Source organism: Myotis brandtii, unplaced genomic scaffold (assembly GCF_000412655.1).
Source record: "Myotis brandtii unplaced genomic scaffold, ASM41265v1 scaffold687, whole genome shotgun sequence".
NCBI lineage: Eukaryota > Metazoa > Chordata > Mammalia > Chiroptera > Vespertilionidae > Myotis > Myotis brandtii.
Window position 1 is genome coordinate 1,044,771 of NW_005370687.1, and position 27,900 is coordinate 1,072,670.

At 38.7% G+C, this 27,900-nt stretch overlaps 1 protein-coding gene and 1 long non-coding RNA gene across 14 annotated transcripts in view; one reads left to right on the forward strand and one right to left on the reverse strand.

Annotated features, from left to right (window-relative positions):
* The window catches only part of FKBP5 (FK506 binding protein 5), a 131,358-nt gene that overhangs the window by 80,550 nt on the left and 22,908 nt on the right, over window positions 1-27,900 (forward strand). For 9 of the 12 annotated variants that reach the window (XM_014529594.1, XM_014529596.1, XM_014529600.1 and 6 more), the window contains 3 exons: window positions 2,769-2,913; window positions 19,371-19,513; window positions 20,791-20,905. In XM_014529594.1, coding sequence (XP_014385080.1) covers window positions 2,769-2,913; window positions 19,371-19,513; window positions 20,791-20,905 — 403 coding nt within the window. Of the gene's footprint in view, window positions 1-2,768; window positions 2,914-6,197; window positions 6,327-10,871; window positions 11,046-19,370; window positions 19,514-20,790; window positions 20,906-27,900 lie in introns of those variants that run through there. The other 3 variants (XM_014529601.1, XM_005881740.2, XM_014529602.1) reach the window with 3 other exon arrangements.
* Window positions 180-27,733, reverse strand: LOC102250498. Of its 2 annotated transcripts, none has more exons than XR_001359731.1 (3): window positions 25,744-27,733; window positions 11,449-11,535; window positions 180-453 (listed from the first exon to the last, which is right to left on the reverse strand). It is a non-coding gene; the product is annotated as an uncharacterized LOC102250498 (long non-coding RNA). The 2 variants fall into 2 exon arrangements; XR_001359730.1 differs by lacking the exon at window positions 25,744-27,733 and adding an exon at window positions 15,953-18,086.

Consider the following 27,900-nt stretch of genomic DNA (forward strand, 5'->3'; position numbering starts at 1 on the left):
TCACTGGAGCAAGCAAGCCTCCCTGCTCGCTTCAGTGCATGGCTGCCAGCCGCCATCTTGGCTGACAGTTAATTTGCATAAGGATATGCTGATTAGCCAATGGGAAGGGTAGCGGTCATACGCTAATTACCATGTTTCTCTTTTATTAGTGTAGATATATATATTTTAAGACCAAGGCAGCTCTGAAGTCAGTAACTAGCCAAAGAAGATAAAATGATATTGTGGACCTTACGTCTTTTTAAATGAATTGAGACTAGTTGCTTTAGGGCAACTCCAGATTTTGGTAAAAGATCATCTTGCTGTGGAAACTTGAAGTGATTCCATAGTATCTGGCTTCCTGGTAGCTGTTCATCCCATCTGCCCAATTACTGGTTCAGGGTCCTGGAAATGCCGATTCCCTCTGGGTGGGGCTCAGGCTCACATACTGCATGCAGTTCATGAACATGAGCACTTCTAGAATATAAAGTGATTTCTCTTAGGTTAATTTTTTTTTTAACATTTTCCCCTGCACCAGTTTTGAATCTGCATTTCAAGGACATGAACAAGTAATTAGGCAGATGGGATGAATGGCTACCAGGGAGTCAGATAGCTGCGCACACCAGCAAGCGATACTGTGGAATCACTCAGGTTTCCACAGCAAAATGAAGTCCTTGAAGGGCAGTAATGATTTTTTTAAGTAGCTCTTAATTTACTTTTTAAAATTATAATTATTTTCCCCAATTTTGTTGATATAATTAACCTATAACATTATGTAAGTTTATGATGTAGAATGTGATGATTTTATATATTTATATGTTTCAAAATGGTCATCACAGTAGGGTTAGTTAAACGTCCATCACTTCATATAATTACCATTTCTTTTTTGTGGTGAGAACGTTTAAGTTCTAATAACTTAACAACTTTCAGGAATGTAATACAGTGTTGTCAGTTATGGTCAGCATGCAGTACATTAGATCCTCAGAATTTACCCATCTTTTTTTTTAAATATATTTTATTGATTTTTTACAGAGAGGAAGGGAGAGGGATAGAGAGTTAGAAACATTGATGAGAGAGAAACATTGATCAGCTGCCTCCTGCACACCCCCCAGTGGGTATGTGCCCGCAACCAAGGTACATGCCCTTGACCAGAATCGAACCTGGGACCCTTGAGTCCGCAGGCTGACGCTCTATCCACTGAGCCAAACCAGTTAGAGCAGAATTTACCCATCTTATATCTGAAAGTTTATATGCTTTGACTTACATCTCACCATATCCCCCACCCTTTAGCCCTTGGCAACCACCATTTTACTTGCTGTTTCTGTGAGTTCAACTTTTTAAAATTCAACCTGTTAGGGCTATGACTGTGTTTTTCTTTTTCTGGCTTACTTCATTTAGCATAATGCCCTCAAAATACATCCATATTGTCACAATGGTATGATTTCCTTCTCTCTCATGGCTGAATAATATTCCTCTGTATGTGTGCGCGTGTGTGTATCATATCTTCTTTATCTATTTAGCCATGGACACTTCAAGGCTTGGCTGTTGTGAATAATGCTACAGTGAACATGGGAGTGCAGATATCTTCCGAGATAGTAATTTTGTTTACTTTGAGTTTATATACAAAAGTGGGATTGCTGGTAGTTCTATTTTTAATTTTTTAAGGAACCTCCATGCTCTTTTTTCTTTTTGTAATCCTCACCTGAGGATATTTTTTCCATTGATTTTTAGAGAGAGTGAAAGGAAAGGCGGTGGCGGGGAGAGAAACATCGATATGAGAGAGACACATCAATTGGTTGCCTCCTGCATGCACCCTGATCACTGCGGGGAACCTGCAACCAAGGTTTGTGCCCTTGACCAAAATCAAACCCGGAACCCTTAGTCCTTGGGCTGATGCTCTATCCAATGAGCCAAACCGGGCTAGGGTAAAAATTGAATTCTTTAGATAAAAATTCAGACCCTTCCCCAAAAAAGATGTTCTTGGGACATTAGCTATCATCCTCTGTTATCTAATAAAATGATTACATTAGCATAGGTGATTGACAGAATAAATTACACCACAACATGCCTGGATTTGATTTTCTTTTCCCAGGACTGACCAATTGCATTAGTGGCTTGCTCTGCCAAAAACAAAATAAATAAACTGGATTTTACAATAGCTAAATATTTTGTAGCTTGGAGATGGTTTTTTTGGCATTTCCTTTACTAGAAAATAAATTATTCAGTATTATACAAACTGCAGTCACACTGTGTTTTTATACATTGAATATTCAAATAATAGGAAGGGTAACCTGTTACACCAGGAAATAGGGCTTTTTAAAATTAAATCAAACTAGTAGAATCTAGTCAGAAGCTAATCTTTTTAACAAAGGGAATAAATAAAACCTCACCTTTGGAACGTTGCTTTAGACTTCTTTTTGAATGTTTTTGAAAGTCTACTAATCTTTTTTTTATCTAATTCAGTTTGTATATGGACTAGCTCTGTGTTTTGAGAGATTTTAGTGTCAAAGCATGGGGAGCATTAAACCAATGAAGCAGGATCTGTTGGTAAGTTATTTTGAGGAAACAATGTTATTATTAACAAGATTAAATGTAGTATTAAAGATTAAGAGTAGAATAGGACATTTTCTAATAGTACAGGTTTTTAAGAGAACTAGGAGGGGAACATTTAGAAAAGACAGGTAATTATTTGCAAATCTGCCTGGGTGATATGAAATGGTCTGTAATTTTTTCATTCTCTGTTTAGATGTTAAAAGTTCCACCTCCTTTTTCTTGATGTTTGTCTTTTTTAGATTGTCAAAAGAGTGGGGAATAGTGAGGAAACACCGATGATCGGAGATAAAGTTTATGTCCATTACAATGGAAAATTGTCAAATGGAAAGAAGTTTGATTCCAGTCATGATAGAAATGAACCATTTGTCTTTAATCTTGGCAAAGGTAAGAGGGTATTTTTGAGTTTCATTTTGCTTAGATTTTTTGCTATTTATGTTATATAGGAGCTAGTGGGTCCTATCTTTGCCAGAAGTTAAAGATTTTTTTTAATCCTCACCCAAGAATGCTTTTTTAAAAAAATGTGTTCTTATTGATTTCAGAGAGAGGAAGGTAGAGGGAGACAGAGAGATAGAAACATCAATGATGAGAGAGAATCATTGATAGGCTGCCTTCTGCACGTCCCCCAGTGAGTATTGAGCCTGCAATCCGGGCATGTGCCCTGACCAGGAATTGAACCATGATCTCCTGGTTCATGGGTCGATGCTCAACCACTGAGCCACACCTGCTGGGCTCAGATGTTTTTTTATTGATTTTAGAGATAGAGCAGTGGTTCTCAACCTTCCTAATTCCGTGGCCCTTTAATACAGTTCCTTATGTTGTGGTGACCTCCAACCATAAAATTATTTTCATTGCTACTTCATAACTGTAATTTTACTACTGTTATGAATCATAATGTAAATATTGATATGCAGGATATATTTTCATTGTTACAAATTGAACGTAATTAAAGCATAGTGAGTAATCACAAAAACAATATGTAATTATATATGTGTTTTCCCATGGTCTTAGGCGACCCCTGTGAAAGGGTCGTTCGAACCCCAAAGGGGTCGCGACCCACAGGTTGAGAACCGCTGAGATGGAGAGAGAAAGAGAAACATCAATGTGAGAGAGAAACACTGATCAGTTGTCTCCTGCACCCTCCCCGTCTGGGGGTCAAAACCGAACCCTTTGGTGTACAGGATGATGCTCAACCAACTGAGCCACCTGGCCAGTACACAAAAGTAAAAATATTTTAAAGTAGTTCTCAGATTACGGTCCCTGGATCCTTGGGCATTCTTGAGATCCTTTTAGGAGATCCATAATGTCAAAATTATTTTCATAATAATACTAAGATGTTATTTATCTTTTTACTGTGGAGCCAACGTACACCAGCAGTCATATATCCTTTACTGCCCTCATTTACTGTTTAAGTTAGAAAAAAAGGGAAGCCAGTTTCACTTAAGAATGTCCTTGATATAGTGTAAAAAATACTAATTTTATTCAGTCCTAATCCCTGAGTTTCACATTGTCTTGCTGTTTTGTGATAAAGAGAAGCACACACAAAGCACACTCTTCACCAAGTTCGTGGCTCTGAAGGAAACACACCTGTGCACTGGCTTTAGTGGAGAGCTGTACTAGCTGCTTTTTTTTTTTCATGAAACATTTTTATTAGAAAGGGCAAAAAGTATGATTATTCAGACTTGATTATTCAGTAGTAGGCAGATATTTTCTTGAAAATGAGTGAGGTAACCTGTCACTTCAAGAACAGCTGACAATATTTGTTACCATTGAATTTTCAAGTGAAGGTTACAGTTTGGACATTAGTATCTGCCACTTTGAGCTTGACAGCTTCTCAAAGCCTAAAAGATTTCTGATGAGGTCAGTGGGTGTTAATGTGTGTGATTTAAAAACTATTATATGATGAAATCTGTTAGCATTTGGAAAATCTGTGTAACTCAGTGAACAAGCATTTTTCCCAATGACCAGTGCAAGTTATAAAGTTACACATGAGTAAAAGATTCATTCAGTGTGCACGCTAGACCAATGGATTTACTGTAGTATAAGGTAAAAAGTTCATTGATATGTTTTCAGGTTCTACATTGCAACTAAAGTTTATGCAGCTATCATTTGTCTAGTTTTGATGTAGTAATAGATGATTACATTTCATAATAGCCTGAAAAGGCTATTAGAATACTCTTACCTTTTTCAACTATCTATCTTTGTGAGTTTGGATATTTTTGCCATGCACATCAATCAAAATTGCAACAGACGAATATAAATAAGGTTTGAGAATCTGGTTGTCTTTTTATTTTTTTAAATATATTTTTATTGATTTCAGAGAGGAAGGGAGAGGGAGAGAGAGAAACATCAATGATGAGAGAGAATCATTGATCAGCTGTCTCCTGCACACCCCACACTGGGGATCAAACCTGCAACCTGGGCATGTGCCCTGACCAGGAATTGAACTGTGACTTCCTGGTTGGTTCATAGGTCGATGCTCAATCACTGAGCCACACCAGCTGTGCTCAGTTGAAGTCAGACATATTTTACATTTGTAAAATCACAAAACAATGTCACTGTCCTTACTAACTTTTTTTTGTTTTCGAAAATATAATATTTTCACAAAAATAAGTATATTAACATAATGAGGTTATTTTTAAATGAATTGTATGTAATTATTTTTATTTTTAATATTGTGACTATCTATAGATATATAAGTAAATTTTGGGGGTCCTCAATTTTTAAGATGTCAAGGGGTCCTGAGAATAAAAAAGGTTAATAACCATTGTTTTCCCCAACTCGGTGTCTACTATAATTTCTTTCTTTTTCTGCCTCTACAACTTAGTTGAATTGTTAACTAAGTAGTGATCTGGGAAAGGAAGCAACAAGTGAGGAGCTAAGAAGTTAAACTCTTCCTGCCTTTCTGCCACTCTGTCTTCCCAGTACTTATAGGTATTTGTTTGTCATGGTGCCTTCTGCTTTCTGTCCATCTGTTCTCTTTCCAGGCTCTAGTGCTGGCTGTGCCACTGCCCACTTCTCCTTTGGGTCCTTCATGACTTAATGGCTCACGTGAGAGTAATCTTGTATTTTAATAAGATAGCAACACCTGGCTGGTGTTGCTCAGTGGTTGAGCATTGTCCCATGCACTGAAAGAGCGCCGGTTCGATTCCCATTTTGGGCACATGCCCAGGTTACCAGTTTGGTCCCCAGGAGGCAGTCAATCAGAGTTTCTTTCTTCTCACGTCAGTTTTTCTCTCCCTTTCCCTTCCTCTCTCTCTAAAATCAGTAACAAAAGGTTTCTTTTCAAAAAACATAGCAATTAAGATTATTTTTCTTGATATAGCAGATAATAATGGCAGTTAAATTAGAATTCTTTTCATTTTGTTGATTTAGGGATGTGAAGCTTAAGGGCCATCGGTATGGCTCTGACATTGTTTAATTTAGATGATCTCAGAGTAAATGGCCATGGCAGACCTCTTTGTTCCCACTGCCCCAATTCTTACTCTAACCTTTGAATTTCTGAGTGGAAGAAATTGATAGATTTAAGGTAAGTCTTCTCTTGGCAGTTATCTTTGCAAGTAGACTTAAGACTTGCTGAGAATTTATACTGCCATCTTCTCTACCCAGATATTCTCAGTAAATCACTCTATGATGAAGAAGCCTTTTACGTTTCCTATAATTTTGAGCAGAGAGAAGAGAGATAACTTTCAGTGACATGGTTCCTGCAGCATAACTATTTAGAGACAGCGTCGTCTCATGGGGAGAGCATCCAGCTGGGTGTTGGGCAGCCAGGGTTCCTCTCTTCGCTCTTCATTCTGGTACGTTAACATGAATAAGCCACCTAGCCTTCTTTCCTGATCCTATAAAATGTAGAAGAGCTTTAAGATTAATCCTGAGCCTATGATTCCATTTTTGTACTTTCTGCAAAGAATACAGGGATATCCCTGACCAGTTTGGCTCAATGGCTAGAGCGTCGGCCTGTGGACTGAAGAGTCCCAGGTTCGATTCCGGTCAAGGGCATGTACCTTGGTTACGGGCACATCCCCAGTAGGGGGTGTGCAGGAGGCAGCTGATGGATGTTTCTCTCTCATGGATGTTTCTAACTCTCTATCCCTCTCCCTTCCTCTCTGTAAAAAATCAATAAAATATATATTTTTTTAAAAAGGATACAGGAATAAAAACTGTTAATGACTAAAACCAACCCAATGACAGAGCCTTTAGAAGCTCCCTTAAAGTGATAATTAGAAATATGATAATAGAGCAATATACTTTGGTAAAACTTCTGTAACATATTGTGTTCAGTTACCTTTATAAAACAAGAAACATTGGTTAGATAATGTTATATTTATATGCTATAGCAGTAGCTACTTCATCAAAATGAAGACAAATGATATAAATGGACTGTAGCTTACATATTGTATATTGAACTCTCTTGATCCCTTATATTGTACTTACTCTCCCAAGGAAATAAATAGAAGTAAATAGTTGAATGGAAAGTCATGCTAAGTTGTTAATTTTATTGTGACTTCAGTATTTAAAATAGAATTGTAAGAGCTTATTCATAAAAACATGCAAAATACAGGGTGGGGCAAAAGTAGGTTTACAGTTATTCATATGGAAAATAATACAATAATTAATAAATAATAATACAAGAATAAACTTTGTATTTGTGTGCTCACAATTGTAAACTTACTTTAGCCCTACACTCTATACTTGCGAAATATTGCAGATCAGAAGTTGGTAATACGTCCTGGAAATACTTCAAAGAAAGTACAGCAAGCGTGAATCAGATGTATTTTTAATTATCTGAAACTCTTTAGTGATTAGCCTCATATTTAAATATTTATTAACTTTTATATTTTATTTTTTAAAATATACTTTTATTGATTTCAGAGAGGAAGGGAGAGAGAGATAGAAACATCAATGATGACAGAGAACCACTGACCGGCTGCCTCCTGCATGACCCCCACTGGGGATCGAGCCCACAAACCAGGCATATGCCCTTGACTGGAATCGAACCTGCAACCTTTCAGTCTGCAGGCCAACGCTCTATCCACTGAGCCAAGCCGGCTAGGGCTAACTCTTATATTTTAAAGGAAAACTTTTTACAATTAAAATATTTGCTTTCTTCTCATTTTCTACTCCCATATAAAAAAGTATTTTTTCTGTATAATACTGTACAGATTTCATCCTGTAGTGTTAAGTATGCTTATATTTCAAATGCAAACATACATTTAAAAAATATATAATCAATCATTTTAATCAAGGATGCAAAGACCATTGAATGGGAAAAGGACAATTTTTTTTTTCAACAAATGATGTTTTCCCAAACTGGATATTCACATGCAAAAAAATGAAGTTGGACCCTAACTTTATACTATATACAAAAATTAACTCAAAATTGGTCAAAGATCTAAATATTATAAGACCTAAAACTATGTTTCCTTAGAAGAGACCTTAGAGGAAAAGTTTCATGATATTGGATTTCGCAGTGATTTCCAGCTGTGACACCAGAAGTAGCACAGGCAACAAAAGTAAAAAATACATACATTATACTACATCAAAATTTAAAACTTCTGTGCATCCAAGGATACAATAACAGAGTTATAAGACAATGTATAGAATGGGAGAAAATACATGCAAATAAGGGGTTAATATCCACAGTACATAAAGACCTATAATTCAACAACCAAAACACCCCAAATAACCTGATTATAAAAGGGAATGGACTTAGGTATTTCTCCAACAAAGATATATAAATGACCTATAAGAATATGAAAAGATGCTTAACATCAACTAATCATTAGGGAAATGAAAATTAAAACCACAATGAGATAATCACCTCACATCAATCAGGATGGCTACTGTAAAAAACAAAACAGCCTAGCCGGTTTGGCTCAGTGGATAGAGCATCAACCTGCAGACTGAGGTTCGATTCTGGTCAAGGGAACATGCACAGGTTGCGGGCTCAATCCCCAGTGGGGAGCGTGCAGGAGGCAGCTACTCAATGATTCTCTCTCATCATTGATGTTTCTATCTTTCCCCTCTCCCTTCCTCTTTGAAATCAATAAAAATATGTTTTAAAAAATGTTGACAAGGTTGTGGAGAAATTGAAATCCTTGTGCACTGTAAACTGGTGCAGTCACTAAGGAAAATGTTCCTCAAAAAATTAAAAACAGAACTACCATATACCCCAGCAATTTCGCTTCTGGATATGTACCCAAAATAACTAAAATGTCTCAAAGAGGTATTTATGCACTCACATTCATAGCAGCATTATTCATTATAACCAAAAAGTGGAAGCAACACAAGTGTTTACCTACAGGTAGTGGATAAACAAAATGTCTTATACATGCAATGGAATATTATTCATCCTTTAAAAACGGAAATTCTGAAACTTGAGGACATTAACTAGGTGAAAAAAAGACATGGTCCTTCCCCCCTTTTTTAAATCTACTTTTTTTATGTTTCCTACCTCTTTGTTAAAGTTTTCACTGAGTTCATTGAGCATCCTTATAACTAATGTTTTGAATTCTGCATCTGGTAGATTGCTTGTCTCCATTTTCCTGGAGTTTTGTTCTGCTCTTTCATTTGGGACATCTTTCTTTTTTCCCCTCATTTTGGCTGCCTCTGTCTGTTTCTGTGTATTAGCTAGAGCTGCTATGTCTTTCGGTCTTGGTAGACTAGCCTTATGTAGTAGGAGTCCTGTAGAGCCTCACTGGTCACCTAAGCTGGGTGTTCTAGGTGTGCCTCCCCCACATGTGGACTGTGTGCACCCTCCTGTTATAGTTGAGCCTTAATTGCTATTGGCATATCAATAAGAGGGATTTACCCCCAGGCTGATCACTTCAAGGACTGGCCTTCACCACCATGAAGTGGCCACCCCACGGTGCAGGGGCAACACCACGGACCAGGATTCACTTCATCGGGACTCTGGTGCCTGAGCCTAATTGTACCTCAGCCACAATTTCCACTGGTTTTCACAGTCAGAAGTCATAGGGACTTCTCTTCCCGCATTGTAACCTTGGGCTGGAGAGCCTGGTGTGGGGCTGGGACTCCTTGCTCCTCAGTGGGGACCTCTGCAGACAAGATTTCCCTTCTAATTTTTATCCACCACATGTGGGTGTGGGATCAGCTCATTCAGTGTCTCCACCCCTCCTAACAGTCTTGATGTGACTTCCTTTATATATCCTTAGTTGTAGAACTTCTATTCAGCTAGATTTCAGGTAGTTCTGAATGATGGTGGTTCTGTAGTTTAGTTATAATTTTGATGTGGTTGTGGGTGGATTCAAGTACTGCGTACATTTCCCTATTCCATCATCTTGACTGGAAGCCCCAAGATAAAGAATCTTAAAAAGTTCTGCTTTGGCCCAGTAATTCTACTTCTAGGAAATGAACTTAAGGGAATGTGGTAGAAGCTTGCTTAACAAGCTCCAGATTAACTGATGCTCTTCATTTGTTGGTAAATATCCTAAGTGACACTGTTGGTTTTCTGTTCTGTGGTCCCACACTCTGCTTTAGCCAGTTGACCGGCCTGGTCAGTGCCTCCAGCAACAGACCACTAGGAACACAGCTGTAGTTGAACAAGCTGAGCTCATCATGCATTGTAGGAAGGGAGCGTGCACACGCTGGGGTGTCTCAGTAAGAGTATTCATAGGACTTACATGATTTGGGTTTGTATTAGGTAATTTGGGGAAGGGTTTGAGGAAGAGGGGCTTTACTTTGGATTGGATATTATTAGACTGTGGGGCAATTCTTTGCTTATCTTAATAAATCTTATCTGGGAAGGCTGACAAGCGGAAGATGAAAGCTACACCTGCCAGGGAGTAGCAGTCACATGTTAGCCAGAAGAGGGGGATGTTTGGTATTCTGTAGGTTGCACAGTGACCTTGTTTTTGTCCATATTCAGACAAAATTTTGAAGTGTTTCTTGTTTTGTCTCACTTTCTCATGATCTCAGAGTGACCTTGTCTGATGTTGATATTTTGTGAGATTGTTTATGTCCAGCAGGAGAATAACATGGCCTTGTTGTGTGCCCCAAGCCAGCTTCAGACATCACTGAGGCCTAGCTGTGTCAAGCAGTTTCCAGATATTCAGGGCTGGTTTTTCTTTCTCAGATTGTTGATAAGAATCAGTTGAAACCTGTTTATATCTATTGTACTTTATGTAATTATATAATTTTATTAGATAGCATGTAAAACATTGAAGTTAGTATAAAAAATGAATTCTATGAAAACTAAGTTGAACATGTTTGGAAAGACTTTTGGTAAGGTGAATTGCTAACAGCATTTTTTAAAAATGGCTATTGAATTAGGGGTAGGTAAAAAGGGAAATAGAGGCCATTGAGAATATGTTTTTTATCAGAAGGATTCTGCATACTGATTGCTGATGTGTCTTCTGGTTCTTATTCCACTTCAAAGAAACCCACATTGTAAATTACAAATGGAATACCATGTGTAATTTATCTAGTAAAGAGGATGTGGAACTCTTATCATTGGAGCCACACTCAGAGACAAGGCCTTGGCCTTCTAACACAAGGTTAGTGCATTAATGTACTTTAATATGTTTTAAGTTAAAAAATGTTTGAGGTATGTGTATGTTCTTTTTTTATGACTCTTTATTTAAAGCAACGTCTTAAATCAACCTACCCTTTTGACTTCTGGTCAAGTTATAAGTCTTTAGATAGATACCTGACATCATCCATGAGAGTATAAAAGCTCACTGTCACTTTAAAAGCATCAAGTGGAACATATAAAAGCAGACCAGGCAGTACCCAAAGAATGTCAAGACACAGGCTTTAATACTGACTCAGGTTAGTGAGTTTGCATTTTCTTTCCTAGAAGCCATGGAGTAGGAGTGCTGTGTCTCCTATGTAGGGAACACTTTGCAGAAGAAATAGGATCCAGGACTATCAGCAGACTTTTTGAGCATCACACCTTACCTTCTCACTAAAGTGAGATTGTGAGTCGAGTGGGTCCAACCTTCTCTGCCGGCTAGTGTTTCTTTCTTCTGATGACTTTTTCTGCAACTAAATGGAAACAGAAGTGTTTGTGGCATGATACACTAATAATTTATTTAATTAATAATACAGCCCTAGCCGGTTTGGCTTAGTGGATAGAGCATCGGCCTGCGGACCAAAGGGTCCTGGGTTCGATTCCGGTCAAGGGTACATGCCTGGTTGTGGGCTTGATCCCCATTAGGGGGTGTGCAGGAGGTGGCTGATCAATGATTCTCTCTCATCATTGATGTTTCTATCTCTCTCTCCCTCTCCCTTCCTCCCTGAAATCAATAAAAATATATTTTAAAAAAATAATAATACAGATGTGAAGATGACATCATAGGTAAACGCTATGCTCCCTTTCTCATTCAACCACATCAAAATTACAACAAAACTACAGAGCAACCATCATTGAGAACTACCTGAAACCTGGCTGAATAGAAATCTTACAGCTGAGAATATAAAGAATGAAGCCACGTTGAGACTAGGAGAGGTGGAGACACTGAACAAGCTTGGCCCACACCCACATGTGGCGGTTAAAAATCAGGAGGGAACTCTCAGCTGGGGAGGTTGTCCCCTCTGAGGAGCAAGGAGTCTCCGCCCTGGGTTTCAGTGCTGGGGAGAGAAGTCCTAGTGACTTCTGGCTGTGAAAACTAGCGAGGATTGTGACTGAGGGAAACAAAAAGCTGCTGGAGACCAGTGCACAGGCTTACTTGGGCTCACTTGCTCTGAGCTCCAGAATTGAGGCAGCAATGCGAAAGGTGCCAGGGGCATACAGGGAGGAACTGAATCGTCTGGCCTTGAGGCAAGGGCTAGAGCTGGGGGGCAGCTTTCTGCTAGACAGAAGTACTGGCAGAAGTCATTATTCCTTTGCAGAGTCCCCCTGCAGGCACAGTGGGGCACTATATCTTGAGTCTCAAAATACCTAATACTGTTTGCCCTGCCCTGGTGATTCTCTGAGACCCCACCCCACTCAACATTCAGGCCCACCCAAGCTGGTTCCAGTAGTTTTTCCATACTAGCAGGCTTTCCCAAAACCTGTCAAAGGTTCACAAACCCCATACAGCAGTATCTGGCCTCTGTGTGCCCCGTATTCCTTGCTAAGCAGACCCAAGCCTGGCACTAGTGCAGCTGGCCTTAGTTCACAGCTTAGCCTCTCCCAGGCACCTCCAAGCCCAGCACAAGTAGCAGCCATCTGCAGATAACTCTGGAGCGCATACAAGTGCCCCAGGGCATAGGCAGTGGCTGACCTTGAACTGTACCTCCTAAGAGGTCCCAGAATCAGCACACCCAGTTGCCAGCTTTATACCACACCAGAGCACAACCCAACCATCTCCACAATGACATAGCAAAGGGCTGACTCAGCAAGCATCAGAGCCCTGCTAAAGCGAATGCTGCTCTGTGGGGTTAGCCCCTGCACAGCAGCTCCTCTGCTATAGTCAGGGTCAGTCCTCACAGCCAGTCAGCCTGAGGGTCAATCCCTCCTTGATGGGGCAACAGTGATCAAGGCTCAACTACAATAGGAGGGCACACAAGGATATACCTGGAGTACCCAGCTCAGGTGACTAAGGAGACTGCACCACTGGACCCCATGTGGCACCTGCTACTAAGACCAGGAGATATAGCACCTCACCCAAAAGGGAAACAAATACAGGGAGGCTGTCAAATGAAGAGACAAAGAAACATGTTTCAAGTGAAAAAACAGGACAAACCTCCAGAAAAAGAACTGAACGAGAGAGAGAAGCAATTCACCAGATGTGCAGTTCAAAATACTGATTATAAGGATGCTCATTGAACTCAGTGAGAACTTTAACAAAGAGACAGGAAACATAAAAGAGGAGATAGCACCCTGGCCTGTGTGGCTCAGTTTTTTGGGACGTCATCCTGTCCACTGAAAGGTTGCTGGTTCGATTCCTGGTCAGGGCACATGCCCAGTTGTGGGCTCAATCCCCAGTAGGGGGTGTGCAAGAGGCAGCCGATCAACGATGTTTCTCTCTATCCCTCTCTTTGCCTCTCTTTCTAAAAAGCATTAAAAATATTTTTTAAAGAAAAGGTCCATTTATATGTTGCCTACAAGAGACTTACTTCAGGCCAAAAGACATACTTATACTGGAAGTAAAGGGATGGAAAAACATATTTTATGAAAATGAAAATAAAACAAAAAATGTGGGGTAACAATGCTTATACCAGATAAAATAGACTTTAAAACAAACAAAGGCTATATATCAAGAGACAAAGAATAACCCAGCAATTAATTCCACTTCTGGGTATTTCCCAAAACACCAATTTGAAAAGACATATGCATCCCTATGTTCATTGCAACCTCACTTAAATATCCAAGATATGGAAGCAAACTAAATATCCATCGATAGATGAATGGATAAAGAGATGGTACATATATGTAATGGAATTTTACTCAGCCATAAAAAAAGAATGAAATCTTTCCATCTGTAACATGGATGGACCTAGAAAGTATTATGTTAAAAGAGAAAGACAAATGCCATATGATTTCACACATATAAGTGGAACTTTAAAAACAAAATGAGTGAACAAACAAGAGAGAAACAAACTCTTAGATACAGAGAACATTTTGATGGTTGCCAGATGGAAGACAGGTTTGGGGAGATGGGTGAAAAGGGGGCAAGGTTAGAGTTAGGATTAGGGTTGCCAGCTATAAAAACAGTTTCAGGGATGTAAAGTATAGCATAAGGAATATAGTTAATAATATAATAACTATGGTGTCTGATAGGTACGAGACTTATCGGGGGTCACTTTTTAAGTTTATATAAATGTTTAATCAGCCCGGTTGGCGTAGCTCAATGGTTGAGCATCAACCTATGAACCAGGAGGTCACAGTTCAATTCTCTGTCAGGGCCCATGTTGGGGTTGTGGGCTTGATCCCCAATGGGGGACATGCAGGAGGCAGCCAATCAGTGATTCTCATCATTGATGTTTCTATCTCTCTTGCCCTCTCTCTTCCTCTTTGAAATCAATTAAAAATATATTTTAAATGTCTAATCTCTAAGTTGTACACATGAGACTAGTCTATGACAACTATAACTGAAAAATTAAAACATTATTTTAAAAATTAATTAACCTACTCATCATAGTCCTGATTGTGTCAGGTAAGAATGTTTACCAATGCAAAAAAAGTCATGTGAAGATTTAGGTCAAAAATGGTTCACTAAAACTTTATAATAGTAAAAAATAAATAAATACAAACAACCTATATGTTTATTAGTGGGAGTAATGAAATTATGGTATACCCAAAAGGTAAATAGTATATAGTTATTAAAAATCATGTTTTCATGAACTAACAATCAAAATAGAGACATACTCATAGATAAAGAACAGGCTGACAGCTCTGGGCGGTAGGGTGTGGGGAGGCAGGGGACATGGAGGGATTGAGCAACAAAGGAGAAAATAAAAGAGAAAGAATTCATGGACATGGGTAACAGTGTGGTGACTGGGGAGGGTGGAGGTGGAAGAGAATATAGGAGGATAAATGGTGATGGAAAAAAATAAAATTAAAAAAAAAATAAAAGTCGTGTTTTTTATGTTATCATTTTTGTTTGTTTTTTGTTAATCCTCAACTGACAATATTTTTCCATTGTTGTTGTTTTTTAGAGAAAGTTGAAGGGAGGGGGAGAGAGAAAAAAATTGATGTGAGAGAGACACATCAATTGGTTGCCTCATACACACACGCTGACTGGGGCCGGGGATCTAACCTGCAACCCAGGTATATCCCCTTGACTGGGAATTGAACCTGAGTCCCTTTGGTGTGCTGGCCACGTTGTAACCACTGTGTAACACCAGCTCATATAATATGAAATAAAAGGAGCAAACTACAAAACCAAATAAACTATGACCAGGATTTTAAGAATGTAAAAATGTATTGCCTGGCCAGTGTGGTTCTGTGTGGTTGAGCATATACCCATGAACCAGGAGGTCACGGTTCAGTTCCCAGTCAGGGCACATGCCTGGGTTATGGGCTTGATCCCCAGTGTGGGCATGCAGGAGGCAGTCAATCAATGATTCTCTCTCATCATTGATGTTTCTATCTCCCTCTCCCTTTCTCTCTCAAATCAATAAAGACATTTAAAAAAATATTTACTATGCAAAGTCTACATATACAGGGTGGGCAAAAGTGGGTTTATAATTGTTTGTATGGAAATAATGCAATAAGTAATAATAATATAAGAATAGGCTTTGTTTTGCATGCTCAAAACTGCAAACCCGCTCTTGCCCCACCCTGTATAATTTGAAGGAAATAAACCAAGAAATTGACAGTTTACCCTAGATGCTGAGATTTCAGAGGTTTTTTATTGTATTCTTTATGCTTTTTTATACTTTCCATGAGTTCTATAATGAGTATGTGTGTGTTTTTTATATCAGGGAAATGCTTCTTATGAAAAGAGTCCCAGTGTTGGCCATTTTAGAAGCATACCTGTGTCCATATCCTTCTGGTTCTTTCCTCCGTGTTTCATTCAGTACAAGAAGTTGTAATGTTCTCAGATGAGAAGGAAAGTAAAGGCACAGGCATGACTTACTTAGCTTGGGGCCCCTGTGGGTTAAATTGACAGGTTGTTTCCAGCCTTAAGGCCTAACATTTACACCATCTATGAGTTAAGCTTTTGCTGATACACCAACCCTCACCCCAAGGCAAATGCTCCTTGTTTATACACTGTTTCAGTGTTTACCACACTTTGTTTTTAAAATGAGATGAAAAAAAACAGTACAATTATCTTTCTCTTCCACTGGCCACACGACACTGCATGTTCTTTAGAAGGAAGAAGGGAATGGCCACCTTTGTATTAGTGCCTAGAGAGACCTTTGCTCCTCAGTAATTAGCTAAATGTCTTGAACAAATGTACAGTAGAACCCCCACAATATAAAGGTTTTCTGAAGGACCGTGTAAGGTATTTGTCTTAAAATACCAATTCATAGTTTTAAAAAAGTGTTCTCAATGGCCCACACTAAGACATAATAGTCTTTGAAAAGCGTCAGTGACAGGAAAGCAGCCTGTTACAGCAGCCTTTACATTGCTTTTGATGGTTTGGGCTGTTTTCACAGTAGGACCATGTGTGCACGTATAAATTGATGTAGCCATTTTAGAAGGGCAGTTGAGCAATATCTGTCAAATTGAAAATACACATAACCTTTGTACTTCTGGGCATTTACTCTCCAAATAAACTTGCACAAAGTAGGCAAACACATATGGACAAATGTCCTTATCAGAGTACTGCTGATCCTGTGTTTCCCAATAGGGGAGTGACTGGAGTACTGCAGTCACTGAGAACAAGGTTGGTCTGTTTGTATTCACGACAGTGGTAATGACGTTACCCTTTATTAAGTACATATTATATGCACTTTGCCATGCATTTGACATATTTGATAATTCTTGTAATAGCTTTATGGCAGGTATTACTATTATTATGGCAGGTATTAGCATCTATTATTATTTTGCAGATGAGGAAAATGAGGCACAGAAATGAAATAACTTGCACAAGTAAGGGGCAGACTTGGTATTGAGATCCAAGCAGTCTGAGGCTCAAGCAGGTTGTACTTGGACCTCTGAAATACATACCTCCTTTCTGTTGAAAGAGAAAGATCAAGATTCAGTGGTCCTTGCCTTACCCAGGTTTGCCTTACACTTTCTTCAGTGTAGGGAAGCATTACACAGTCAGCAGAAACGGGCTGGTCTAGGCTGTGATATTTTGTAGGTTAGGTGCATTACATACATTTCGACATATTTTCAGCTTTGAATGGGTTTATCCATATGTAACCCCATCGTAAGTCGAGGAGCATCTATTACATATTAAATAAAAAAGCAGTTCAAAACTGAAAGTATAGTATGCTGTCATCTGTGTTTTTAATTTTCAAAAAAGCAACAGCACACAGTGGAAGGATACAAAATAAACATAACAATGCTTCTTACAAGGTGGAAGTGGGTGACCTCTATTTCTTACGTGTGTTTTAGTAATAGGCATATATTATATAAATTTTTAACTAAAATAAGTGTATCTGATATTTTGAAAAGTTACAATGCATACTGAAAACTAAGCTGAAGTCATGAGTCTCGAGTGCTTTATCCCTTCCCTTTTACGAACCTTAGTATAGAGTTTCCCTTATTCTAATACCCTACCACTGCTCTCAGTTCAAGATATCAGCTCTCTTCAGAATTCACTTCCTCTGGGGTTCATTGTTTACCTGACCCCACTTCAGATATTTAAGTTTTTTTATTGACATAGCACCTTAATTTTGTATTTTATTCCTTTAAATTACCTACATTTTTCTATTGTTTCCTAAAGGATTTGAGATTGCTTATTTTAAGATATGATTCTATAACCTAGTATAGATCTATAGTTGAGCAGTAAGATTATCTTTTAGTTTCCTAGAATTAGGCAAAAAAAAAATCTGAATTTTGTAATTGTGATTTGACAAAAGGACACATACCATCTTGTTTTTCTTAAAAAACAAAACAAAAAAACCCCACAGTTTTTTCCCCTCATACTAAATTTGAAGAAAATGTCTGTTCCATAGGCTCTTTTATGCAATTTATTCTTTTCTGGTTGTTTTTTATATTTTATTGATTTTTTACAGAGAGGAAGGGAGAGGGATAGAGAGTTAGAAACATCGATGAGAGAGAAACATCGATCAGCTGCCTACTGGGGATGTGTCTGCAACCAAGTGCCCGCAACCCAGGTACATGCCCTTGACTTGGGACCCTTCAGTCCCCAGGCCGACGCTCTATCCAGTGAGCCAAACCGGCTAGGGCTTTTTCTGGTTGTTTTTGTGTGTTGTTTTTCTCTACCCGACTAAATTATAAGCTTCCTTAGGACAAATTCAATTTTCTTTTTAAAAATGTCATTGGTTGATTTTGAGAGAAATATCATTTTATTCCACTTATTTATGCATTCATTGGTTGTGTCTTATATGTGCCCTATCTGGGAATGGAACCTGCAGTCTTGGTATATCAGGACAATACTCTTAACCAACTGAAATAGCCGACCAAGGCAAATTCAATTTTCTGTACTATTTCTGTTTCATTTCTACCTAGAAAATATTCACTTATTATTATGGTTGAAATTATAAATTAAGCAACAACTGCAACCTTGACACAGTTCAAAGAATATGTTACTGCTACTTTTCAAAGACTTAATCTTTGAGCAGTTGGGAAATTGATACTTTTGTCCTCCTCATAAGGGTATCTTCTGGTAACCTTAAAAATAAAAATCACACCCGGCCGGCCTGGCTCAGTGGTTGAGCGTCACCCCATGAACCAGGAGATCACAGTTCAATTCCTGGTCAGGGCACATGCCCTGGGTTTTGGGCTCCATCCCCAGTGTGGGACGTGCTGGAGGCAGCCAATCAATGATTCTCGCATCATGGATATTCCCCGCCCTCCCTTCTCTCTTTCTCTCTCTCCCCCTTCACAGTTCAATTCCTGGTCAGGTCACATGCCCAGGTTGCAGGCTTGAATCCCAGTGTGGGTCATGCAGGAAGCAGCCAGTCAATTATTCTCTCTCATCATTGATGTTTCTATCTCTTCCTCCCTCTCTCTCTGAAGTCAATAAAACTAAAATTTTTTAAAATAAATTTATTTCTCAGTGTGTAGCTTTTACTGAGTTCTTTTGTTACCCTTCCTACCTGAGTATGTAGTGTAAAGAATTGGAAATTTGTTTCAACTTTTGTGTTAATGACAGTTACTTTTTTAAAATATGTAAAAAAATATATAGCTTTTGTTAAAAAGGAGAGACAACTGGTCCAAAATGGAGTCACTTGTGCTAAGCCTCACATCAGCAAACCAACTTAATACCTCACATAATTGCAGTTTCAGACCCTCACTTTTTTCTTTCTCTTAGGCCAAGTTATCAGGGCATGGGACATTGGAGTGGCTACCATGAAGAAAGGAGAGGTGTGTCATTTACTGTGCAAACCAGAATATGCATATGGCTCCACTGGCAGTGTCCCCAAAATTCCCTCGAATGCAACTCTCTTTTTTGAGGCAAGTATGTGTGTGATGCTGCCTTGTTAGCATCTGCTCTGCTATAGTGCTGGTTCTAAAGCAGCAGGCAGTAGAACGAGGAGCTGAGCTTGCGATTGAGAATGAGATCCAATTTATTTCTTTTGGAGCTTGACTTTTTGAATTGTTTCCCACAAATCCAAGGGGTGTGTGCCAGTGCTTTCTTAGAAATGTGTCTCTGGCACAAAAAGATCATATCCAAATAAACAAGCGATCAGGCTTAGCAATAAAGGTTCTGGTCAGTAGTGTGTGTATGACATACTAAAATTGACCAGAAGACAGGATGGAAATGTGGGAAATTTCCTCTCACCTCCTTTTCCTCTCCAAATGTTGACATATGCCTAAATCAAGTTTTTGGTTTTTGTATTTATTTAGTTTAATCCTTACCCAAAGATAAGGATTTCACTCTCTCTAAAAATCAATTTTTTTTCCATTGATTTTTAGAGAGAGGGAAAAGGGGGGAGGGAAGGGGGGGGGGGGGGGAGAAAGAGAGACACATCGATGTCAGAAATACACATGGATTAGTTGCCACCGCACATGTGCCCTGACCAGGGCCGGGGATCAAACCTGCAACCCAGGTATGTGCCCTTGACTAGGAATCAAACTTGTGACACTTCAAGGCACAGGCTGATGCTCTAACCAATGAGCACACCAGCAAGGGCCTAAATCAAATTCTAAGGCATTTTCATATTATAAGGTTTATAAATATAACATCTCATTAGACACAGTAGGGGTGATAACATGTTATTGATTGTGTGTTGAGTTACACGCATTTGACCAAACTTGATTTTAAAATCGAGGGGGGAAATAAATGTCTGAAACAGTGTAACTAGGTAAAATACACCCTTAAGTGGTTACAGGCCTGGTTTCATAGGATTCATTCTTACATTTTAGGAAGAGGATTCCATGAATCTGGGATGGAAAAGTGGTGGTGTCTCAAGTCAGACAAAATGGTTTTCGGCCAGCACTTTGTAGTTCTGGCTTTTTGCCCATCAGGCATTTTTCCTAGTATTTCCTGTCTGTCTTTACTCTGCTCCCCACAGGATGTGGTCCCAGACATTATCATTACATGAAGGTTCTTTCCAGGTATTGAAAAGTGCAATGTTCTTGTTTTCCCACTCTTCCAATAACTAAGATGCATAGATAAATATAAACAGTTTTATTTTTGTAAAATGAAACAATTGGTTTCCCTTCCCTTTAAGTATATTAAATTAGCTTTGTTTGATCTTTTCTCAGCCAAATTTCTTTCTTCTTTCTAGATTGAGCTCCTTGATTTCAAAGGAGAGGATTTATTTGAAGATGGAGGCATTATCCGAAGAATCAAACAGAAAGGAGAAGGCTATTCAAACCCAAACGAGGGAGCCACAGTAGAAAGTAAGCAGATGTGAGAGCAAAATAGTCCTTAACAGTTGGGTTCCATTTATGTGGGTGAAATGGAGATTTCTTTTTAAAACTTTGTTTATAGAAATAAATATAGTGAATATATATCAACAATAGTTTAAATTTGACATTTGTTTAATAATGCTTCCATTTAGTAAATATTTACTTAACATGTATGTACCAGGTACTATTCCAGACTCACAAAATGAACAAAAGAATATCCCACCCGTCAGGGAATTCTTACTCTGTGGACTCCTTGGTGTGCTAACAACTGTATTAGTTGCCATATATGTTTATTTACATGTTCCTCACAATAACCTTGTACGGTAAGATTTATTATCCTAAGAAAAGTAAGAAGTTTTCTAAATTGCCGGTACGGAGTTACTAAACAGAGCAATAGATTGTAATGCCCTTCAGGCCTTTCCAACCCATGTCCCTGGCTGTCATCAAGATAAACAGTTCATCATTTAAGTTTGATCAGAATTGGATGAGAGTGTTCATTCTGTTCTACATCAGGAGACCTGGGTTCAAGGTCTGCTTTGCCATTTATTGAGTGACCTGAGACTATTCTATTTTTTCATTTGCCAAGTTGAGAGTGAGGATACTACTGAGGTCTTGGATGACTGGTCATTCTTCCTCCCAGAGCACATTGTGTACACCACTGAGTACTGCTCATCAGTTAACATTGCAACCAGCATTTGCCCATTTCCTCAGTACACAGTGAGTGCTTGACTAGAAGCTTCTTCATCCTGTTTCCAGCATCACCGACAGAGCCTTACTCAGAAAATGCATTTTGCATGTATAAATGTTGGAAAGATGCCATTTATTGAGCTGAAGTACTTCAAAAAGAAGTGTGAGAAAACAGGACTACTTCCATTAAGAAAAAAAAATCAAATCACTAAACAAGGATGGCAACATGAACTATTATAAAAGTTCCATTTGAAAATAAAGCGTTCATTTAAAACTGTAAACTAGAATAGTTTATTTTCAAATATTACTTTGAACCCATATTTCATTTTTATGAGTCTGGCAAATTAGTCCAAATTAGTTGTTCTAAAATTGGAAATAGTAAAAATAGTATTATTGTACTATTGCAATTGAAGTGTTTAGATAGTTATCATTCACAATAAGATTTAGACTAAATGAAGAAGAGCTCAGATGTATGTTGGAGAAATCCCTAGACCAGGAGTCAGGAGATAGGATTCTGGCTTCAGCTGGCTCTCTCTGGATCTTGCCTCTCTGAGCTTCAGCTTCCTTCCTATACAGTGTTCAGGCAGGTAGACCTCTTGGTTCCTATGGTCCCACTAGCCCTAAACATTCTTTGATAAGATTCTAAATGTTTATAAAAGTTATAGGAATGGTAGAAAATCATTTTCAGTATATTAACAATCACTATTCCAGTGTGATTTTTCTTACCTCAATTAAGATGACCATCTTGTAATTTTTATTCAATGCTGTCCTTTTTCCATTTTAAAATAGTCACTGTGTTCTAACGTATTCTAATTGACATTGTTATGATGACTGTTACTCATGGCACTTTAGTTTAATTGCCAGTAGTGACTACATTGTTACTTTTAAGCTTTGCTTTCACAGAAAATCCAGTCTGACTGACCTAAGGCTCTAAATCAGTGGTTCCCAAACTTATTTGGCCTACCGCCCCCTTTCCAGAAAAAATATTACTCAGCCCCTGGAAATTAATTTTTTTAAAATTTTAATAGCAGTTACTCATCGCCCCCAAATGCACCTGTGGCCATCACCGCCCCCCTGGATCGCTGCAGCGCCCACCGGGGGGCGGCAGCGCCCACTTTGGGAATCACTGCTCTAAATAGCCACCAGCTCCTCTTCTCCCAACTCCTGGTCTCTCCCATCTTCTGCTTTGTTAAATTCAGTGCTTGTGGCTGGTACATGGAGGTGCTGGCTGGATGTGGCTCTCTTGCCTGGTGCCTCACAGTGCTTTCAACCACATTCACATGCAAAGAATGCAGACAATGGGCAGTAATTTTCAAATGTGAAAATTTCAAGAGTGGTTTTCGGGATTCAGATTGTTGGAGTACCCTTTCCTCTCACCTCCTTTTCCTCTCCAAATCCCACTGAAGTGAGAGAGGAGGAATTATTGCAAAAAAAGAGGAAGAAATCCACATTAGTTAGTGCTGGAATCCAGGAAGAATACAAGAAGTGAATCAGAAATTATGAAAATTCTGGAATATGTAAACTAGATGAAACTGGACTGATGGAAACTAGGGTTGGGAAACTCAACCCAAAACAGGTGTAGAGAAGACCTCTGTAGAGGTACATGCCGTTCTTCTCAACAAGCTTGGGCAGAACTCCAAGCCCACAGGCAGCTGGTGTGAGGGAGCCGAAGCAGGCTATGGGGCAATCCTCAGGGTTGTTATAAAACAATATGGAACAGCTGGGCCAGTAAACCTCTAACGGAGTAGTTCTTTGGCTGAATTTAGAATTACCTGGGGAGCTTTTAAAATTCTGATGCCCAAGCTTCAGCCCAGACCAGTTAAACAAAAGATTCAAACCCCAAAGGATGGAACTCCTCAGGCACAAGTGTGTGTGTGTGTGTGTGTGTGTGTGTTGTTTGAGGGTGGTTGTTTTTTTGTTTGTTTGTTTTTAACTCCCCTGGTGATTGTAGTTTGCAGCCAAGGATTGAGAATTCCTACTTAGGATCTGACTGGCTTTTGCTCCCAGGCTGAAGCCGGTAAGGCCAGATTAAAATAAAATTAATGCTAGATACTAGTAAGAATAGCATGTAGAACTTACACATCCACCCAATAGGGAGTAGGGAAGTAGAGGATCAAGAAAAATTGTATAAATCTAGCAAAAGTAATAAAAGAAAAATAACAAAATTTATATAGAAAACCTAAAATAAGATGGTAGGAATAAAACAAATCATCAGTGATTACAAAAAATAGGGATAGGATTCTCATAAGGTTAAAATGAGAACAAAATCTAGCTCTGTAGTCTTTGTAAATAAAACACCAAAAACAAAATAGCACCAAAAATTGAAAATAGAGGAATGGTTTTATGTGCCTATCTTGAGACCTGATAAGAGCTATGAGTTCTTTTTTAGTTTTGTTTTTCACTTACTTTTCAAGTATCAATGTCCTGCCAAATTTTGTCCAGTAGGAGAGAGAAAATTCTTGAAACCATTTTCTTTTATGTTTTCACAAAATAATGTACTGTGACACTTGGTCTAAAATGGACAGTATTTATTCTTTCAAATATTTTGGATTTATATAGCTCCTTCTAAAAAAAGGTATCTTTAAGTCTTAAGGTAGAGTAAAATCTTAGTAGAAAATAGTCTTTTTTTGTTACTAAAAAATCCAGCCAATGGATCATTTACTTTAGAATAATATTAAAAGACAAAAGCTCCATATAAGTAAAGAATTTAAATAGCTCTTGGAACTTATTAAAAATAGGAGTACTGACTAATATATCAAAAAGGAAAATTCCTATAAATGAGTGAAAAGTACTACCATTTTCCCTACTGTTCTGTTTTCAGATTAATCATTAAAAAAATATTTTCTTTGTGGCCCTGAACTGTGTATTGGGCACGGTGAGGTACAAAAGAAGCATAAGACATTGCCTTTGCCTACTTTTAAGTTTTATTCACAATTTAACAGCTTTCTCTGTGGAGCCATTAACTCAGCGGTTCTCAACCTGTGGGTCGCAACCCTTTCATAGGGGTCGCCTAAGACCATCGGAAAACACATATATAATTACATATTGTTTTTGTGATTAATCACTATGCTTTAATTATGTTTAATTTGTAACAATGAAATTGGGGGTCACCACAATATGAGGAACTGTATTAAAGGGTCTCGGCATTAGGAAGGTTGAGAACCACTGCATTAACTGGTTTCCTTTACCAACTTCTAAAGTATGTTTTATCTGGTATAATTTGCCACTAATTGCAGCTAACATTAATTGAGCTTATCTTTGTGTATTCATATGTAACAGTGTTTTCACACAGTAGACACCCCAACATATGAATGAATGCCAGGTATTGGGCTAGAAGCTTTATTCAGTATTTAATTGAATCCTCGCAACAATTATGAGTTAGCTAATATCCTTTCCCCCATGCTATGCATGAAGAAACTGAGTCAGACAATTTAAATGAACTTGCCCAAAGCCACAGTTGTTAAATGGCAAACTGGGACTGGAACCCAGGTCTGATTAAAGTGCTAACCTGTGTAGAGTGGTGAGGATTTGTGTTGGTGTAGAATGTATTGCTATGAGTATGCTTCCTGTTTAGACTAAGATATATGTCATCTGTATAAATGTTATTCTATTCAAGTAGCCAGCTTCCAAGCCTGCTGTCAGTTAGGACCTGTCCCTCAGTTTCATAAGCAAACTTGCAGAGGCATTTGTTCATCTCGAATAATACGAAATGGTGCAGAGGAAGAAAGGAGGCAGTTTGCCCCCAAATTGACCACCATGCCTGGTGGGAACAGTTTCTCTTCTAATCAGTGATTAAATATGCTCTCCTAACTCTAGAAAACCATCTCTGCTTCCTCATTTGCCTTTTCACAGGGTTGTTAAGGTCCCCTTGTCTCTTGGATGCTCTTGCTCTATTAGGCAGGAGACACAGGCAGAGAGAAGCTCCTTTGGCATGAATTAGGCAGCAGAGAAAAAAACCTTGGCAAGTGGGAGTAACCTGCCACAACCTGGTTTTCTCTGGCCAAATGACCGATCTTGTCTAGTAGTAATGCTATTACAACATTCCCATTTAGATCCCCATGACCCAGTAATTGTTTTGGGAATGAGTGCAAAGCTATCAGACACCAACAACTATAATTAGAAAAGGGAAAACAGACACTCACCAGAGCTGCGTCTTTAGGCTGGAGCGTTTACAGCACTTTATTTTTGGGTTGTGGAGCCTTTCTCACTTTTGCTTCCTAAAATACAAATTATACAGTTTTTGCATTCCAGTTTTTGTTACTACAGTACACACACACACACACACACACACACACACACACACACACGGTTTAATCAGAGTACAAATTGCTGTCAGCACATTGAGTTCATGTGCCAGCCACATTCAGAACAGGGTGTTCTGTGCTCTTCAAAACAAAATTGCTCCAGGGCAGTCAGAGAACAATAAGTCAGAGCTCCAGCTTAAGTGATGTTTTGCAGCAGACGGGGCTTACTTGATGTGGTTACAGCTCGGATTGCATAGCTAAACTGGAGTAATTTGGTTTGGTTTGACTTTGGGGGGATTGGAGGACCTTCCCCCCTCTCCCACCCTCCTTTAAGATGCATAGACTTTAAGACAAAAGAAAATGTTGTCCCTTTTTAACTTGTGTATTTCTTTCCTACCAAAAAAATCCTAAGTAGAAGCATCCTGTATGTACTTTTCTTCTCTTTGGTCACGTCATAGATCGTTTACTTCCCATAAATTATACTGGTTGGAATTAGCAACAGACCTCCTGAGCCCTAGGGGCTGCGCTCCCAGTGAGTCATGGTGGTTATTATTAAATATTTATTAAGTGAGTATTTGCATTAAGAAATGCAAGGTCAGAAGCAACCGCAGGTCCTCCACAGCCAGAGCTGCCAGAGTAGTCCTTAGTAGCAATTGTTGAGACAATTTAAAAAATAGTTACTGGCTCTGTAGGAGATAGGCATGTCTGCCTCTGTCACCACAAAAGGGGCTCCTACTATAGCCATAGGCACACATTTGTGTGGCTGCTGTGGCTCGGAGGTGGTGTGTAAGTCTGTGTCACACCAGTGTTCCAAGTTTAGAAGCCAGTTAAGGAGCCATAGCCTTTGCTACTTGTAGATGTAAAGAATCAATGGGCTTTATACTCTCTGAGGCTATAATACCTCCTCTTATCTAACATTCCAGATAGCATCAGTATTAAAGGTGGTGGTTTTATATATACATACAAACTGGGGGACAAGGGGGCACACACAGATAGTTTATCACTTTCAGATTTTATGGTACTATATGTAGTGCTTGCTCAGGTCCAACTTAGAAGAGTGCGATTTACCAGAAACAAACATTGGTTCTATCATTTATTGTCTTAGGCCAGCTGCAGTGAATGTGGGGTTTTTTTGTTTTTGCTTTCTTAATTATGCCTTCACTATCATTTGACTTGAACTTGTCTTTTTTTGTTTGTTTGCTTCACTTACCTTTCCCAACATGTTTATTTAGTAGCCAATCTTTTTTTCCTAATATCATCGGATATCACATGTAAGGAGAACTTCTGGAGTTATTTCTGAAATTTTTATATCTAATACATGCATCGAGCCCCAAACCAGGCCTGGGACATGACACAGGCAGGAGTCCTTGCAGTCTCTGCGTTTCCTGTTTTGAAAACACATTTAAACTTGATCAACCAAAAACCACAATGAATGTACTGATAGTTTCCTCCCCCACAAATGTACTCTCCTTTAGGGAGGAAGATACTTCTAACAATAAACCTCAGACAAAAAGATTTGTCAACTCAGTTGTGAGCTACTAAGGTATCTCAATACTTGAAGAATCCCACAGTACACGGGGGCTGAACCTCACTGCTCACTCAGCAAATCTGTCAGGAAAAGTGTCATCGCATTCATCTAAATTCAATTTCTTGGGCAGATTTAAAAATATTTAACGCAAACTTTTCAGAACCCACAACTTTAGAAACATCAGCATTTACTCTAGTAAAAATATCTATACTTCTAGTATATGTATACATTTGAAAATAATAAAGTTGAATTTATTTTTCAGATATTTTCCAATTCAAAAGAACTTTCAATGTGTTGCAAGTTGATTACGTTTTATCTAGAGCAGCGATTCTCAACCTGTGGGTCGCAACCCCTTTGGCGGTCGAACAACCCTTTCACAGGGGTCGCCTAAGACCATCCTGCATATCAGACATTTACATTAGGATTCATAACAGTAGCAACATTACAGTTATGAAGTAGCAACGAAAATAATTTTATGGTTGGGTCACAACATGAGGAACTGTATTTAAAGGGCCAGAAGGTTGAGA